Source organism: Rhagoletis zephyria, unplaced genomic scaffold (assembly GCF_001687245.7).
Source record: "Rhagoletis zephyria isolate East Lansing unplaced genomic scaffold, Rhagoletis_zephyria_1.1 Rzeph_scaffold_07229, whole genome shotgun sequence".
In the NCBI taxonomy this organism is placed as follows: domain Eukaryota; kingdom Metazoa; phylum Arthropoda; class Insecta; order Diptera; family Tephritidae; genus Rhagoletis; species Rhagoletis zephyria.
The window spans coordinates 10453-25634 of NW_016164312.1; the positions used below are offsets into that span (position 1 = coordinate 10453).

Consider the following 15182-nt stretch of genomic DNA (forward strand, 5'->3'; position numbering starts at 1 on the left):
GCTGTCGTTGCTGCACTACTGGTGTGGCAGCATTGTTGTCCTTGAAACACATTGCAACGTCGTTTAGCTGTTAAAGCAACCAACCACGCCTTAAATCTCCTTGCCACTGCACTTTAGCTGCCCGTTATGTGGTTATGGTATTTTTCCGCCTCAGTCAACTGGAAATACCGAAAAAATTCCTTTCTGCGACCAGCCAAGCAAGCAAACGAAAAAAAAAAAAGTGCAAAGCGTGCAACTGACAGAAGCTGGCAAAAACAGCGACAAAATTTGCACAACACAAGCAAATTTGCACCGAGAAGGAAACAAATGCAATTGTTATTTGGTGCCACACAATCAGCCGAATGTCCCCTTGCCTGCTGGGGGCGACAGCGGTCTGTGGGATATGCAAAACGTCGCTCCAACTGCACCCGCAATGGAAGTGTAGGTAGGTCTTGAAATTTTTTTGTATATTTTTATTTACTTGAATGTTAAAAAATGCTTTACCGTTATGTATGCCTGCGTGAGCACTTAACGTGCGCTGAGGCTCCTTCAAGGCATACATTTAGGGGCAAAATTAATTTCTTCATTTCTGTTTAAATACATATTTTGGAACAGGTAGACGATGTGTTTTCTTGCACTTTTTCTCGAAACTTTCAGAGAGTTTTCAAGTAAAATAATGAAGAAGTTTTATTTGTGCGTTTTCTTGCTTAAGGCGCGCAGGCAAATGCTTGACCATTTGCGCCGCCAAAGTGTGAACTTTTGTGCCGGAACAAAGGCACACTTGCCATAAAACAGCAAAGGCAAGCGCACCTTGAAGAATTCGCGCGGCGTCAATTGGCAGGTGTTCAAGTTGAAAATGATTGGTGGAATTATAAAAAAGTTTCGCATTGAATGCAGGCATGCGACCGCTGTTAAATATTTGCTTAACCCCTTAATCGCAATCCCAGTGAATGAATGCTTGCATTCACATTCACATTAGTTCCATAGTTCGATGTGCAATAACTAAGCCAAGTGGCAGCCATTTGGCGAGCACTCAGACAATTAATTTGCCACAAAGTGAGCATAGGCTGACTGACTGCTCATATTCGATGCCTTTTTGCGCTGTGGGTTCCAAGTATGTGGGCTTGACTTACCTGCAGCCACAAGAGGGCAACAACAATTTGGCTTATATCGCGAAGAAGCCACCTAAGCAAGTGTGTGAGTGGGTGTGTGTGAACAAGTATGTATGTATCTACATATATGTGTGTATTTGCTCGCTTTGTGGGCCATCTACAAACTGCGCGACCGCTATGCAAAACAATGGCGCAATAAATGTTATTAATTTAATTAATTATAATTAATTTAACAAAGTCTTTGGATGTCAGTCCTTGTTGATCGCTTGACTGAGCGGCCAAACAATGGTGGAGCACCGTTAGTTGATTAAATCTAAATTCATGAATAAAACCAGAGTGATGGGAGAAGTGGTATAAATTGGCAATCTACCTCGCTGGAAATGCTATTTGCTTTCAGACAGAAAGGAAATGCCGGCAAACTTTGTGCAGAGCTTTGATGTAAGCCAGTAAGGAGTCCCTTTAAAATCTTGTTAGCTCCTGTAAGTGGCCCTTGCTTTGTGGTGGTAAAGATAACTCAAATAAAAGCGACTCTACGGAAGATTGAGAAAGGCCTAGGGGTGGCAGTCGTCTGCGCGGAGCTCGGTCTCAACGAATCCTAAATATAAGCTGCCGGACTATTGCAGCGTTTTCCAGGCAGAATTACTAGCTATAAGGAGAGCGGCGGAGCTACTAGGCAGCAAGCTAGTAAACAAACAGGTGAATCTCTACATCGACAGTGAGGCTGCGATAAAGGCGCTCCCATCGCGCAGCACGTCCTCGAGGAGTGTGGCGGAGTACAGGTCAGCTCTGGACTTGCTACATACTGGTACTGATGTACATCTATGCTGGATTCCGGGCACACCGGCGTCGCGGCAATGAGGAGGCCGACAGGCTTGCCAAACAAGGCGCCCTGTCTGAAACTATGCTGTTATAGGAGGTGCCTATTTCCCTCCAAGCGATTAAATGGGAGCTCGACATGTCCACTCCGGAGGTCGCAGAATGTGTGGACAAAAACGCAAGGTTGCAAGATGTCTAGGATTATGTGCGGAGCGTATGACATAAAGTTCAGGAAATTTCGCCTATCCCCAAAAGGGAGGATGCTAGACTACTGGTGGGTATCCTAAAGGGACATTGCCTTTTGGCATCCCACGCCTTTAAACTGGCTCTGACTAGCAATAATCTGACTAGTGATAATCTGTAGGAGATGCAGAACGAATTAGGAGACCGTAGATCATATACTAAGTGAGTATCCTGCCGTTAGCAGATTACGATTTAGTATCCTGGGAACAGGCTTTCTGCCTAACTTGGAAGCCGCTGCGAATATACGGCAACAAGGTTTCTCAATTTGCGATGTTTTTCAACATTGCTCCTGGTGCTCAGTGATGAACTATTCAGTAGGGTCTTCGCTTATCTGTTAACGCTTTGGACCTTAATGGTGGTTAGCCTAACGTAACTCCTGCCTGGAAACCACCCTTCCGTCAAGCTTCGGCCCATTTGTAGTTCGCCGCTGCCTTTCTCCAATTCCTGCTCCCGTCCACTATTCCATGGTGGAAATTTTAATGGAAAAATAGAAGGCTCATTTCAGTCTAGCAACACATCTACCCATTGGTGATTCCCAAGAATACCAACTTTTCCAAATCCTTACTCAACCAGTTTAACTAAATCGGGCCGCGGGCCTTGGTACAGCAGCCTTACCTTTGATGTCGATAGGCGCTAGCATGACCTTTAGCGCCTGAACGCCTAAGGAATGACGGTAGCTTTTACTTCCTTCTTTCTCTGCACATTAACTGTTCGCAGATCACTTAGTCACCAGAATCAAGTACCTTTTGATGATAGATGATATAATAGTTTCACCTATGCATTACTCTTTTCCGCCGCAAAAGTTTCGTTCCACATCAGGCGACTTATTTTATTTGATTACGTCGTTTGCGACACAAAGATTACTCAGGAATATAACGATTTCCTCCGAAAGGAACATTGCTAAGAGCTCCTCTTTTTCTAGGAAGGCATATATACAGTGACTCAGACTATCTATATTTACTGTCTTTGTTGAGCTTCTGAAATGCAATCGTGAGGAAATCAGTTCATATATATTTATATGTAGATCAGTCAGCAAAAACGAAGAGCAACTGGTTCCTTGGAATTTTTGGTAAAAGTGTGACCTTCTGTACAACGCAACCATTACAACTCTGCGAACTCTGGAAATATGCCTCGCTCAACGCCACTAGCGTAGACTGGAGTCAGCCAAAACCTCCAAAATATTTTGCAAAATTTAGATCCTGCTGACTTGAAAGGGTTGAGAGGCCAGCGTCATTATGTCCTCCAGCAAAAAAAGGGAAAGTATTAGATTAATTAGAGCCTTGGGTTATTCGAAGCATTTCTCTATGGAGTCAAAATCACGTACTTTGTCTCTGTGAAGGTCCTCCCTTAAACCTTGTAGGAATGCAATGAACCCTACATAATCTTAAATTTTGGTTAATTTTCTCCATAAAAACTTGAAGGAAATTTTTGGAGTAGACATCGTCTATCTGGGGATTATTTTATTTATTCATTCAAATTTTTTGTAATAAATTAATTGTTAAGCGAAGTAAGCACAACCACGTAAGACTCTTCCAAAGCCTAATATGTACAAACAATCATTACCTGAATATAGAACGGCCCTATATAAAATTTGTGTGTACTTATAGAGTATTTATGTACAATATTTTATAAAACCTTAAGTGATTAAGTTCGGAATTTCTTAGAATCCTGATTTTAATAAACACTGAAACTAACTTACTGATGTAGTAGTTGTTTTTAAAAATCTGTTAGGGCTTTAGTGAGTAATCTACCGAACTTTGTACAAAGCTGAATTTCGAAAGAAAATAAGTTAGGCCCTTTCTATACTAAGGTAACGATATGAAATACTGTATTTAATGAGCACTAGGATACATGCATACATATGTATGTAAGTGTATAGAATAAAAAATAATAGTGGCTAGAAACATATAATTACATAATCATAAAAATTATAATAGACTTACGAATAACGATAAATAATACCACTGAGAATCAATGCAACACACACACACACATACAAACATATAACAACAGAATCTGATTAACTCCCTGCAATGAAAAGCAAAACCAGTTAGAAAAAATACTAGTTCATTAACTAGTATGTGCCTACCAGTTCGACAATTTCGAAGAACTTAGGCGATCAGCGACATCTGCCTCTGAATTCCCAAAGCCAAAAATAAAACGCAATTAATTGCTTTTCTTACAAATGTCGGCTGTGGCGTCACGTGAAGACTACTGGTAGTGGTTCTGAAATCGCATGTTCGAGTCCGCTTGGAGGTGGTTCAGATTTTTTAAATTTAAATAAATGTAAGTAAAAATAATTTATTCAATTTATAAATAAGTAACAAATTTGAAAATCTAATTGCATTACAAAAAACATTTAGGAAGAAATGATTGTGCTATAAAAACAAAGAACTTAACAAAAATATTTTTTTTATTAAATTTAAAAATTACAATAAACAGCCTAAACAAAAAAATAAATTTATAAAAAATAAAAATAAAGTAAAAAATAGAAAATAAAAAAATTTTCCCTGCGCCAGGATTTGAACCTGGGACCTCAGGCTTATCACGCGAGTGGTTTGCTCTGTCGGCCATTGTGACAGCTGGAGCGTTGCGAGCAAAAAGGCACACTTATCCTTTTCATGGGGTATGAATTGGCAGACTATCTCATCAACTGGTGTGATGCTACTAGTATTTATACTAGTAGATGCTGATGCATAGCCTGACAATTGACATCTCGTAGGACATCGCAATTTTAAAAATACCAGTCGCTAACATTGAAAAAGGATAGAACGTGAACTAGTTGGGCTGAAACGCAAACTGGTAGAATTCTAGTTCACAACTAGTAGCTGTCCCTGCAGGGCTTCTTCAGATCAGAAAAAGCAGAGAAAAAAACACTGGACTAGTCGCATTTATTACGTGCCGCAGGCAGAAACACAACAACAACGTTAATAACTATTTCTTGGCAAGCCCCATTTCTTCTCTGATGATGGCGCAGATAAAAAAAAGATCATGCAGCGTGACCACATGTTGTCGGAAGAAGAAAAGCGTATGTAATGTCTCCAAGCAACCAACGGAATGACCATTCGCCTCATCAGGCTTCATCAGGAGGATCGACAGCAACAATTGCAGCAAGCACAATAAACCGAGTAACGCAGTGATTATGATTTCATCGTTGATCTGCGTTCGTTGAGAATCATCGCGGCGATCAACGCAGTAGTTGTTGTTGCATTTCAGCAGTGCGTGTGAGTTTTAATGACTGGGGCACGCAGATGTGAGACATCAACGCAGATTTGAATGCATTGTTTTTTATGTAAGTCTGAGCCTGGGAAGAAGGGGCTTGACAGCAAGCAGCTAGTGGTTGCAGATGAGGATGAAACTATACTCCTTCATCCATGGTCTTAAAGTTATTTGAAATAAATCCGCCACATATGTATGTGCCGCTAGATTATGCACTTAACAAAACATTTGAAGATAAACAAGAAAGTATTGCCTAAGTAAGCATTTATTTGTATTATTTGCATGAATTTCATAACAAAAAAAAAAATCAGAAATGCACCTTAATGACTCTGATTATGTGAACAATTTCAAGGTAAATTACTTTATTACTCTCGGCTAATAAGCCATGCCATTTTTTTATTTATTTTTTTTTGCTTTTTTGCCGAACAAAATGTTTCCCGCTTATGCCCTTCTTCAATCGCTTAATTTTCGCCGTAACGCCATCAAAAGCATAGCAATAAACTATTTAAGTGGAGGTAACCACAAACACAAACGCACACAAATTTCGAACATACCGCCACGAATTTCACTGTTGCATACTTGGACTGAATGTTGGCTGTAATGCAATTTGTGCTCATCAACTGTCATCGCAGAGCCCCCATAATTGCTTAGGCACGGCGACTTAAGATAAATATTTTGATGCTGCGGCGGCGCTCCAACTCACAGGTTAAACAGGTTCAAGCGACATGAGAAAGAGATGCAGAGCATTAAGAAAAAATGCGGCAAAAAAATTATGAATGCTCCATTGCAACAAAACTACAAACAACAAATGCAATGCAAAATCTAGGCGTTTTACCAGTAATAAAAGAACGAAAAAAGGCGAAGAATTGTGAAGTTTAATTTTTTTTTTTTAATTTATTGTTGAGAATTTCATCGCTTACAAGGCTGAAGTTTCTTATTTTTGTAGTGTCAATTTCACGGCTTAACTGGTCATGGCACGAGAGAGCGGGGCAACAATGCTCTGCAAAGAGGTCACACATTCGTGTGAAGTTGTGGGCGTACCATGGCGCAGAGCGAAGTGTAAAGAACTTTAAAGGTGTGCTTCTTCTTAGCTTTAAATCAGTCTGAAATTCTGTCCAAAATTACAAAAAAAAAAAATCGGAACAGCCGTCCTCAAGCTTAGCGTACAAAAAAAAGGCTTTTAAAACACGCTTGCATATTCTGTTTTTCTAGGGTTTAAGTCTTTAATTTTTGCGAATTATTGAATGCATTCATTGGAGTATTATTTAGATTTAGGGAGCAAATGCATATTTGTACAGGTAGATGGGTAGATGGAATGCAAATGTGCAACGGAGATGTCGATCTAATCTATTTTACGCAATTTAGTGGCTCATAAAGCCTCATTAACAAATGGACAACATAGCAAACATCTACAAGCCGACAAACCGACAAAGCCAAGGCAACAATAAATAGCAATGCAACTTCCCAGTCAACGCTTGCAGGCATAAATATTTGCATACAACCCGGTTTGAGAAGATACCTTGCAGGAAAAAAATGATCGGGTGAGACAAATTTTAGCCATCACTAAAAGCCCTGTTAGTCTAGGATTAACTTGATTTCACTTACCTTAAAAGATCCTCAATAACTACTAAAGACGTCAACTTAAGCCAGAAGCGAAAATATTTTGTTTTTGTAATCTCTTATTCAGCTATTTTGGACAGTTCGTCGCCTATATGCACTTATTTTTAAGATTCTCCCATCGCTAACACAGTTTCTCATATAGCCGGTTGGCCAAAATACCAAATAAAGCTACGTAAATCACATACATCGGTCTTCGTGTAGGAAGTTTGGGTGTAAAAACTCTCAGCAATACGGATTCCAATATTCCTTTTATTGCAAACGAAATATTTCAACATAACGAAGTTTTCTACAAGGTAGTTTCCACATACAGTCATGGCGGCGATCTGTCGCACAATCAGCCTTGTTTGGCAGTCTGGCAGTTACTTGATGTATAATCAAAATACAACAACATGTTAATATGTGCAACGAATTAAGGATAGTAATTGTCAGTACAAGCACACACACATGACAACAAAAGTCCAATCCCAACGAATAAATAATAGGGTGTGGGTGTGGGTGCGAGTGTGAGCAGAAAACGGCAGCTGTATGGATTGCATGACCTCAGAGCGACAGCAAAAGGTGGGTGGCACATTTTCACTCACAAACCTACATACATATATATACGCATATTAAAACGCTACCGGCGCTTTGGTCTCCGATCATCTCCAACCAGTCACACTCACTCCAAACTGGCGCGCGCCGATGGTATTTCGGTTAAGTGCAAAACGCGCATTAGTAACCGCAAATGTTGAACAAAGCAAATCTATATGCGGTTGCGTAACCATTGCCCAAGATACATATGTATGTATATGATTAACCCATCTTCGCGCTGTGTCGCCTTCTCTCCCAACTACACTTGCTAGTTACCAGCTATCGTTTGGTTCCTACGCCGCCCACTCACGGTCAGCGGTGTCATTGTCGCCACCGTTATTATCATTAGGTAAGACCATTTAGTGATTTAGAGTGTTGTTGCTCGCATTGCTTGAGTGTGAATTGAAAAGTCAAGTCAATCAATAGTTTGACATAAAATGTGATTTGCTGGCGGGAGCGTGGCAGCAGCGGCAGCGGCAGCGGCAGCGGCAGCACACAGCAAGCTCAAAGATAAGCAAATTGCATAATAATAATTTAACAGCAATTAAGTACGTTGCATTCGTCACGCCACGCCCTGCCATCGCTTGATTGCGTAATACATACTTGTAGTATTCAGATACGGTTTGTAAATAAGTATTCACACAGGAAGTAGCAGTCGCAGTAGCTGTAATGTAAGATGAAGTACCGAAAGTCATAATTAAATTGCCTTAAAATTTAAATTAATAATGGTCTGCAAGTGCATAATAAATTCAAAGTGAGTACTCACCTAATTAAATTAGCGAATACATATATGCATGTACATATGTATGTGTGTATGTACACATGTATAACTTGTATATGGGGCATTCTAGCACAATTCGAACACCATTTGGCTTTGGCATCTCGGCCGATTGGGACCATTTTTTAATGAAATTTTTCATTTCCAAAACAACTTTGGAAAATAAAATCCAAATAAATTTCGAAACTATATTTCTATAAAATATTGCAAATTTTGTATACAAAAGTTTGATTTCCAAAAAAAATGAACTGATCTATTTTCTTGAAATTTTTTCCAGCACAATTCGAACACCATTTGGCTTTGGCATCTCGGATTTTTTCATAAATTTGTATGTTAACAATTGAGAGGCTTCCCTGATTTTTTTGTTTTAATTTTTTTTTGTCCAGCCGTTTTCGTGTTATGTGTCGCTTTTTGAAAAACACACGTTCCGTTATTTAAGTGCCTATAACTTTGCACTGGGACCATTTTTTAATGAAATTTTTCATTTCCAAAACAACTTTGAAAAATAAAATCCAAATAAACTTCGAAACTATATTTCTATACAATTTTCCAATTGTGTATACAAAATTTTGATTTCCAAAAAAAATTTACTGATCTATTTTCTTGAAATTTTTTTCTGGATAACTGGGCCTCATTCTGCAGCTCTGCTGGAATCAATTTTTTCGAATTTTTAATTTAATCAAAAACTTACGATCAACATAGATATAATAGTTTTTGAGATATTCAAAAATTAACTTGCAAAATACCGAAAGACGTGAATTTAGAATTTTGCATAGCTTCGTTATTTTATAATATTTTATAAAAGAAAAGCTCTGACCAACATTCATCCAACTCAAAAATTGTCGATTCCAGCTATTAGTCGATTCGACATGGATTGACCCTTGTATATATATGTCCTTTGTACGGGGTTGATTTGGTACGTAAATGAGTATTAAATTTATTAAAATATTTTAAAAAGTAACCTTTGTTAAAAGAGTTAAGACTATCTTGTATTTGTACTCATAAAAAATATCGAAGAGAATGATCGATGTTGCCTAAAGTATCACTTAGAAGTAGTTGATTTTATTTAATAAAAAGTACTCAGAGTGGAATTTATTCGAAATAAGAAAATACTGATTTGGATTTTAGAACTTTGACGAAATAACTGGAGCGGCTTTTATTAGTTAACAGAAAAAAAGGAGTTTTAAAATTAAATTTTCTTAAAATCAATGGTAATTTTCAACACGTAAGGAGTGTTCTCGTATTCTCCGGAAAAAATTAGCCAGCAGCAAAAATTCAAAGAATTTGGCTGCATTCGTTCTCAAAGAGACCAAATATCCACAGAAGTACGAGAACGCAAAATTTTCAAAATCTTTCAAAGTTCGAAACAGCTGATCACTTCCACAATTGCCACAAGTAGTCCATTTCGTAATTTAATTTCTATTTGGTACATTGTCCCCGTTTTTATCTTTTTTACAATTGAATACTTTTGAATTTGAAAAAAATATTTTAACATATAAATTAATTATCTTATATGCACCTACAAATGTACCTTTGAAATTATTCAATCATTCAAAACTGACAGACAAATATGGCCAAAACACTTCAGCTTGCTGCATTTTGATCTACTATTTTAGCGAAAAATTTTATGCGGCAACGATAGTTGACACACACTAAAATAAGAAGAAATAAGAAGCACATGTTTGAGATCAGCTTATTTTCTTACTTGCAAAGTTTTCCCAAGTAAAAAATTTTCCAGCAGAAATTTGCACTTCTCAACCTCTTTCTCTGAAATTTTTCACGTCACTGTCAACTTCTACAATGCGTCTTAAAAAATAATTCCAATGAAATTCAATTTTAACGACGCCAATTTTTATTTTTCTTTTAATCTCAGCACAAAACTTTAATTATTTTTGAACTTTAAATTTAATTTTTTATTTACTTTTCATCTCTTGGAATGCTATCTGCGTATTTCTCTGCCAACGTTCTCTCAACCCAGGGTATCAACTCGGCGACGCGTGTATACACACCCGGCTTATTTGGTTGCGCACAACCCAAACCCCACGAAACAATGCCCACAAGTTTTTCGTCCACTACCAGCGGCCCACCGGAATCCATTTGGCATGCGTCGATGCCACCCTTCGCATAGCCGGCGCAGATCATTCGATCCGTTAAGTATTCGTTCAATTGGCGATTACACACAGCTTGATTAACAATCGGAACACGAGCGTATCGCAACAAGTATGAACCGCTGCCTTGAGGCGTTGTAAATCCCCAACCGGCGACCAGAGCTACATCTCCATCCAGCACCAACTCACCTTCTGTGGGCAAAGCAATCGGTTGGATCTTTGAGCTAAAAGTCAGTCCACTAGCCAAACGCACCAAACCGATGTCATAGTCCATGGTGGCCATATTGAAACGCGGATCATAATGTACAGCGGAGGCGTCGACCAACACACCCTCATGGGAGGATCGTGATTTTGTGCCCGCATGAACGCGCACATAACTAGCACTGATGCCTTTTAGGCAATGGGCGGCGGTGATGACGGTGCGTTCATTGATGATCGAGCCGCCGCAGAAGTGTTTGTTGAACAGTCTCACCGACACGATATACGGAAAGTCGACAATGTCACGCGCTGAAGTGCCACCCACGATGCGGCCCAGAAGCAGGCTTGAGAAGGAGCTGGTGCCCGGAGTCCATGACAATGCGCAAAGGGCTATTGTAAGTGCAAATCGGTAGTGTAAGTGAAACATGGCAGACACGTAAGAGAAACAGCAACTAGGCAATTTTGTAGCTCACTCAAGATAGCGCGTTCTTCAAAACTAGGCAATTAGGATTGACTAGCGGAAACCTTATGAAGGTGTGGCCGTCATGGATATTTTCTTGCTCAATTTGTACGAACTTGACACTCAATGAAGCGATACATTGGTTACTGCTCTGACTGATAAGCGACTTCGAACGCAGTTGACGTTTGCGAACATCAATTTGTAATTAGGCAAATTTGCTTTACCGTCTCATTTGGAGATAAGTTTGTTTTTTTTTACAGAAACTGTAAATATTGTGTTCTAAGTACTTGCCGGCCGTTGTGCTGAGTTGTAGTTAGAAGTGCGCACTACCGTTCCATAGGAACTGGGCTCGAACCCTGGTAAGAGCGTAAATCAAAAAAGAAACTGCGGTCATCCTTCGGTGGGCAATGGCAAACCTCCGAGAATATTTTCGCCTTGAAAAATCTTCTCATATAAATCCAGCTTATTTTTTTTAACTGTCTTTTAAATGAGAGCCCTACCTAATTTTAATAGTTTTATTTCATTTTTGGCTTTCATATCTCATTAACTGTAAGCGATATCAAAATGCGAAAAATAAAAAGTAAATACCCGTTCTAACCGCTTATTTCTGAATTTAAAAATTAAGAACCGGTTTTTTACGGATTTCTTGTTTCGAAACATCTAAAACCGGTTTTGGAAACGCCGAATAATCGAACACCCTGATGACACCCAATTTCTGGTAAGCCCCTTCCATTATTAATTGATATTTAACAAAGGTTATAATATAAAAAAATACCTATTCATGGAAATTTTGACATTTCGGTAAATCACTCGAAGCTTTAGATCTTTTCGAGGCTATTTCAATTAAATGGCAAACATGCTATGAACTATGATGTATATATATGAATAATTTACTTTTCTGCCTAATTTTACCACTTCGCATTGTTAATGAGTTAAAAGGCTAATTTTTAACGCATTTAATTAATTTATAAAAAAAAATGTATGGGAATACTTAAATAGGTACACAAGGCAATTTACATTTTAACGCTTTAATAAGCACACAAATCCAAGTACATTTCAGCAAAAACCACATTTACATTATTTGTAAATATTTGTACAAAAAAAAAAATATGTTGTGGTCGGATAATGTTGGCGGAAAAAGTGCAATCGAAAACGCTCGAACTGTAATTTGCAAAATACTGATATTCATAAAATATTAATTGACCCAAAGCAACCACTTAACGACGAGCATATGGCCACAACTACTAGCATGCATATGCAAATGAGGAAACAACCCAGCAGGAAAAATGTGATCAATTATTAACAAACTCCATACGTAAGGATAGTTTTTTATTGTAATTTCTCCAAAGATACTTAAAAAAAAAAAGAAAAAATTGTTAATTGTGTAGATGATTTTGTATCAAACCTGTAATTGGCTACCATTATTTAAGTGTAGTTTATTAAGTACTCTAAGCCCAGTTCGATATCCTATAGGGATATATACCTAGGTATGTATGTATGTACATCAACCCATAGATATCTCTTGCATAATTATCAACAACTATCTGTATGTACGTACCATACATTCAATATATATGCAATAAAAAAAGCCTTTGTGTGCATTTCCATGCATTGGTGCGCTGGGATTCGAATTAATGTTGATTAAAATGTGCACCTAATGGGTAAAACAATAGGACGATTTTCAAATCATGGATGAGGGTATTAAGTATGTATAAAAGTTAAATTTTCGTATGAGGAATAAGCAACTTTCTGTGGTGAGGCACCATAATGTACATCGAAATGTATCGCACGCCTAGATCTAAAATGCGATCAACTAAAAAAAAAGAAAAATTATTGCGATTTTTTACATAAATCAATTCATAGGACTTAAATCCAATTAATGCAAATATTTCTTTCTTCATGATTATATACATTAACTAAGAGACTACTGTTATACCTGTTTTTGTATTAATTGCGTTGAATCTGTACGATCCACAAGCAGTTACATATATTTCACTCTCTGAATTTTGAGTTAGCTCACTTTAGATCTAAGTAGGTGTGCGATATGTAAATGCAGATATTAATTATCTATCAAGACATACACACATATGTATGTATTTACATTAGGGAGGACCCGTATTTTTGTTTTTTTTTAGCCACTCCCGGAATGAAGAATAACGAAAATAAGAAGGCTTGTATTTTTTTTATCGGTTAATATTAGCCAGGGCTTTGAATTCTTCCATATATTTTGCATAGGGAAAATAAATTTTATCGAAGAAATGCTATAAAATCGTTAAAAATTAATTTTTTAATTTTTATTTTTTACAATAGAATATGGATGCATATTTAGTTTTAAATTTTACTAACTACTTTTTTGTAACCGATTTTTGCTATATACAAAAATTAGTTAAAAAGAATAGTTAGTAAAATTTTAGACCCAATGTTGCATCATAATTCTATTGTTGGAAGCAGTGGCGGATTTAAGAAAAAGGGCCCAGTCAGCAATCTCTCCAAATATTCCATTGCGGAATCCAAACTCATTGAATTTGCCACTAATCTTTCAATATAAAGGATAGAGGAATTATTGAGTGTATTTTCAGCTACAGAAGCACGGCGGTTCTTTAATGATCCCACGTGATTCACGTCCCACATGGCTCGCGTTGATCTTAGCGTGGTCCCGTAGGCGGTATCTTTTTTCTCTGCAGCCTCTTGACAGTCCTCATCGTGCGAATTGTTCTCGGGCTCGTTGAAATCCGACTACTTCTTTGGTGTCGGTACTTAATGAGCAGGAAATGTAATTTCACTGCTCGCATATGTCGGTTTATTAAAGAGTGCTCTCAGAGAGCAGGTGTGCGATTAGAGTTGCAAATACATTAGCGGTCTATTGTGCGGATTGCAAAACAACAACAAAATATATGGGAAACACATTTCCTAACGCTGCAAAGTATGCAACGTCGAGATCCATGTATTTATTTTGCAAAAAAGAATAGCAAGACCCTGTGCTAGTTGTTTCGTTGTTGGAATTGCTATATATTTCCCTCATTCCGCTCATTTTGCTCACTTAATTTTTTTTTTGCTGTATCTTGTTATTGTATTTGATACATAGTTCCTTGCTTGCTACCTATGCATGATATTATTTTGCAATGGGGGGGCTCTCGTACTCTTGCAAATTCGGAATAGTATTTTTGGATTCTATACAATCCATGCTGCGTGCATTACTTCGAGAATACCCCTATTGATAAAAGATTCAATTTCCATTTCGATTTTCAATTGAAAAATAGTTTCCATGTTCCATTGTGTTGCATTATTGCCATTATTTGTGCCTAATGACCAGTCTTAAAATAAAAATATTGAAGTACCTTACAACTATCTCAACGTTTAACAATAAATTGCACCTAAGCCCTAACAGTATATATATATATATATGTATTTATTTACATATTTAAAAGTGTATTCGCTTATTTATGGCAATAACAAGCTATGTCCCAGGCCACCTCAACGCCTCTGAACGAACCCACTAATTCAACCTCATCCATTCAGCTCACTCTCATTTATGGGATTTATTTAGAAGCGCAAATATTATTATTTTGTGGGCAGCATATCAAAGAGTAGGGCGTTTTTGTGTAGATGGGAAGGAATGGAGCAAATATTTATCTAGAATAAAAATTTAGTAGCATGCAAATAATATCCTTGAGTTCTGCAATTCCCACTAAATCCCCGCCCACAACAAATGGAGGTTTGAGTCAAGTGATCGGCACCAGGACACGCGACTAGTTGGTCGAGCCGATGATGGGTAACGAGAGATATTGAGTATGTAAACAAGGTCGTGCACAATTTAGCTGTGTTGATAGTTTGTTTGATTTGTGTATCTGTGTTGATTTAAGTATCAACTATGTATTTATTTACTAGTGTATTTATAAATACATACATAGATATGTATGTAGGTGTTTATTTATGCGAGTACATTTGCGCTTAGCTAAGTTTCTATACACTGCCTCGCAGCTGCTTTGTTATTGTAAGCTAATGGCAGGGCGCGCATGGGTGGATGTTTAGTTCATTCCATATTCAACTGACAAAGTGATTTATTTATTTAAGGCTAA

General features: G+C 37.7%; 1 protein-coding gene across 1 annotated transcript; it reads right to left on the minus strand.

The window, feature by feature from the left end:
• Positions 1 to 10172: 10172 nt before the first annotated feature.
• LOC108374005 (trypsin-1-like) lies at positions 10173 to 11227 on the minus strand. The gene has a single exon (XM_017629954.1). It carries the CDS (start codon positions 11068 to 11070, stop codon positions 10255 to 10257), a length of 816 nt encoding a protein of 271 aa, XP_017485443.1. The 5' UTR covers positions 11071 to 11227; the 3' UTR covers positions 10173 to 10254.
• Positions 11228 to 15182: the final 3955 nt, after the last annotated feature.